Genomic DNA, 3,544 nt, shown 5'->3' on the forward strand with positions numbered 1-3,544 from the left:
GAAAAATTGTATTCTCATAAAAAATATGATTAAAATTATTTATTGACTTTAATTTAAATTAAAATCTGAATTAAAAAAAAAAGATTGAACCCCAATTTTAAGGGTCCCCCCACCACCTCGTCTCTGGAGTATCGTAAAAGAGGTTTATCGCGAGATGTGCCCAACAAGTCGGGGAATTTTAATTTGTAGTAGGGTTGAAGTTTCATCAAAACCCCTCAAATTCACTCTATTTATAACCCCTTCCAAGTCATCTACATTATAGCAACTCTTCATCTTTAACTTACAGTCCTTGGTATGAATCCTCTGCTACCACAAACAATGTTCAGACAACATTGTCTGAACCAAAACCAAAAATCCTGGCGTGTTCTTGCAGCTTACACTCTTCTGGGTTTCTTGTTTATCAGCCAATCATGTACATCGATCAGGGCTGAAGAAAACGTGGCTAGAAACCATACGTGGCAAGAAGCCTTCCAATTACTTGGAATAAGCTGGAATCCTGACGGCACATTGCATAGAAATATCACAGTCCCTCTGGTGAATGCCACCCCTTCTGTTACTGACCCGATAAACCCTCCTGTAGCGCTCTCGAAGGATGTTCGGCTTAGCCATAATAGCAAAGCCTATGTCCGCCTCTATAGACCAATCAATCCCCCAGAAGACTCCAAGATTCCACTCATTTTCTACTTACATGGAGGTGATTTTGTGTTGTTTAGTGCAGCGACAGTTACTTTTCATAACTTTTGTAATGATATCGCCGCGCAGTTCCCGGCGGTGGTGGTATCTCTCGAGTACCGGCTGGCCCCCGAACACCGCCTCCCGGCAGCTTATGATGATGCCTTGAATGCTCTCTTCTGGGTTAAGAACCAATCACTAGGTATAGGGGGACGTGATCCATGGCTAAACTATGCTGATTTTTCGACAGTTTTTCTATTGGGCAGTAGTGCTGGTGCGAACGCAATTTACCACCTGGCCCTACGTGCACAGGATTTTGATCTTCGACCATTAAAAATCCGTGGAATTCTATTAAATCAACCTTTCTTTGGTGGAGTTCATAGGACTCCATCGGAGATTAGACTTAAAGAGGATACTGTTATTCCTTTGTTCATGTGTGACGTATTGTGGACATTGGCATTGCCACTGCACGCTAATCGCGATCATGAATTTTGTAACCCGATAACTGGTGGATCTTACCACGGAAGGGTTCCACGCTTACCGAGGGTCTTTCTGCAATCATTCTATGGTGATCCCTTGTCCGACCGAACAACCCTGTTAGTAAAGTTGTTGAAGAGCTACAATGTAACCGTGGTCTATCAGTATACTCAAGATGGTTACCATGGTATCGAACTTCAAAACAGGACTGCTGCACAAGAGTTATACAACCATATGAAGCGTTTTATCTACTCTGCTAATATTACTGGTGGTGATGAATCTCATGCTTCTTGCTAATGGTTCGTGGCCCTCTGGTTTTTTTTTTGCATCTTGCTCTCGTAGTTGTGTTGATTTCAATAAAGTGTATTTGGGGTTTGAAATCTTGAATAAATTATGGATGTTCTGTGTTCAATCTTGATTATATAGTTAGGCCTATTTGTGCCTCTTTAATTTTAAAAATTGTATTATGAAGGAGTTATTGATATTGAAATGTATGGTTAAAAAAGAGGAAAAATATTTTAATTTACGTATAATATTATTTTAATAAAAAATATGTGGTTAAAAATAAGTACTGTACACAAAATAACTTGGTAAAATGGTTGACAAAAAAAGTCTTACTTTTTTAGGTATACGAAACCCGAACGATTATTATGCGAGCATTCTAATGAGCCCATGTTTGTCATTTAACAAATTAAGCCCCCGTTTGACCTCCATTTTCTAGAAATGCAAATGCTTAGAATCGTTTTTTTTTTTTTTTGAAAATGAATAGTTGAAAAAGAAGGAAATTTTTTTGATTAATATCATTTTATGAAAGATTGTATGGTTAAAAATAGAAAAGAGAAAAATGGAATATAATGGAATTTAATGGGAGCCAAATGAGGACTAAATTTTTCCCTACAGTAACATTTTCCACCATACATTCACACAATAAAATATTCTATACACAAATCAATAAAGTTTATTTAAATTTTAAAAACTCTTTCTCCAAAAATTACTATTCAAAATTCTATAATTTCTCCCATAATGAGAGACAAACAAGCTCTGAATTTCGTTTATTTATTCTTTCTATTTCATATTAATTTTTGTTTTCGGATATCATACTCGTTATTCTTATGCTGGAAGTTTCATCTACAATCCTACCAAATATAACTATATATATATTTTTTATTAGCATCAACAGACTACTCACATAATGTGTTTATAAATAATATACTGATATTCTATCATTTTACTCGTCATTCTTCTGAGGATTACAATAGCAAATTTTCATTGGATGAAGCTTGAGGTACAGAGTAGGGGATCACTCACATGCTTCACAGAATCCCTACACGTACTCATATTAAGCGGGTCCCGAGTATAAAAAAAATATCCAAAACCCCACCCCCACTCCATTCAATAAGGGTTCCCTATGTCTCAAGAAATTCCCCATTTTTTATACAAGTGGGTTTCGCGTGGGACCCACTATTGTAACCCCTACATAGTAAAGTAGCAAAATTCATTTTCATTTCGTTTAGAATTATTCTTCTTGTACAATCAGGATTGACAATATACTCGCAGAAGGGGGAGCCAAAATTTTTTTATTCAATATGGGCCCCCTCCCATGTGTCTAATTATCAATCGAGGTTGACAACCCCAATTGTACATATAGCACAATTGATTCGTGTCTCTTATGAATACTAGTGTAGCCACGTAATCACCTTATCGTCCTATTTTACTGTAAAATTTATCATCCAGTAATTTAAGAACACACGTCTTTAATGATGGTTGTGACAACTCATCGAAAGTTGATTTGTACCAAATGTCCATTTCATGAAACAATCCGAAATTTAAGATGAGCTGATCAGAGCTTGTAGTGTCTTGATCCATCTTCAATATGGTCCACATATGGAAAAATAAAAATAAATTTAATCATCCATCCATATGCACGTGGACACGTCCCAAGAGAAGTGGCAACAAGATGCAAACAGTGTTAAAACTGTGATTCCACGCCTAGGATGACAACGAGTCAAGTCGAATCGGTTCGGTTCGCGAGTCAAAAATCAAGGCTCGAACTCGACTCGAGCTTTTTGAGCCCCCGTTTGTTTCTTATTTTTGGAAGAATGAGAATGAAAAATATAGCCGTTACGAATCCCATATAAGAGATAGAAATTTAAATTTGATGACTTGATGTGATGGATAACGGTCATATTTTTTATTTTAATGAAAAAAAAATTGGAACCAAACAGGGGCTAAAGGTGGACTTTTTTGGCCCGAGCCGAGCAAAAGTTCGATCAAAAAATCGAGACTCGACTTGAACTTTCGACTCAGGCCTTACCGACCCAAAACGGGCAGACCCAAGCCAACTCCCTTTTTTTTTTTTTTTTCCCTCTTTTTTTCCTTTTTTTTTTTTTTTTTT

General features: G+C 36.8%; 1 protein-coding gene across 1 annotated transcript; it reads left to right on the forward strand.

Annotated features, from left to right (window-relative positions):
• The first annotated feature begins 244 nt into the window (after positions 1–244).
• On the forward strand, positions 245–1,561 carry LOC111374941 (probable carboxylesterase 8). The gene has a single exon (XM_022997703.1). The coding sequence runs from the start codon at positions 295–297 to the stop codon at positions 1,444–1,446; it is 1,152 nt and encodes a 383-aa protein (XP_022853471.1). The 5' UTR covers positions 245–294; the 3' UTR covers positions 1,447–1,561.
• The last annotated feature ends 1,983 nt before the right edge of the window (positions 1,562–3,544 follow it).

This window comes from Olea europaea, unplaced genomic scaffold, assembly GCF_002742605.1.
Source record: "Olea europaea var. sylvestris unplaced genomic scaffold, O_europaea_v1 scaffold1315, whole genome shotgun sequence".
Classification (NCBI taxonomy): Eukaryota; Viridiplantae; Streptophyta; class Magnoliopsida; order Lamiales; family Oleaceae; genus Olea; species Olea europaea.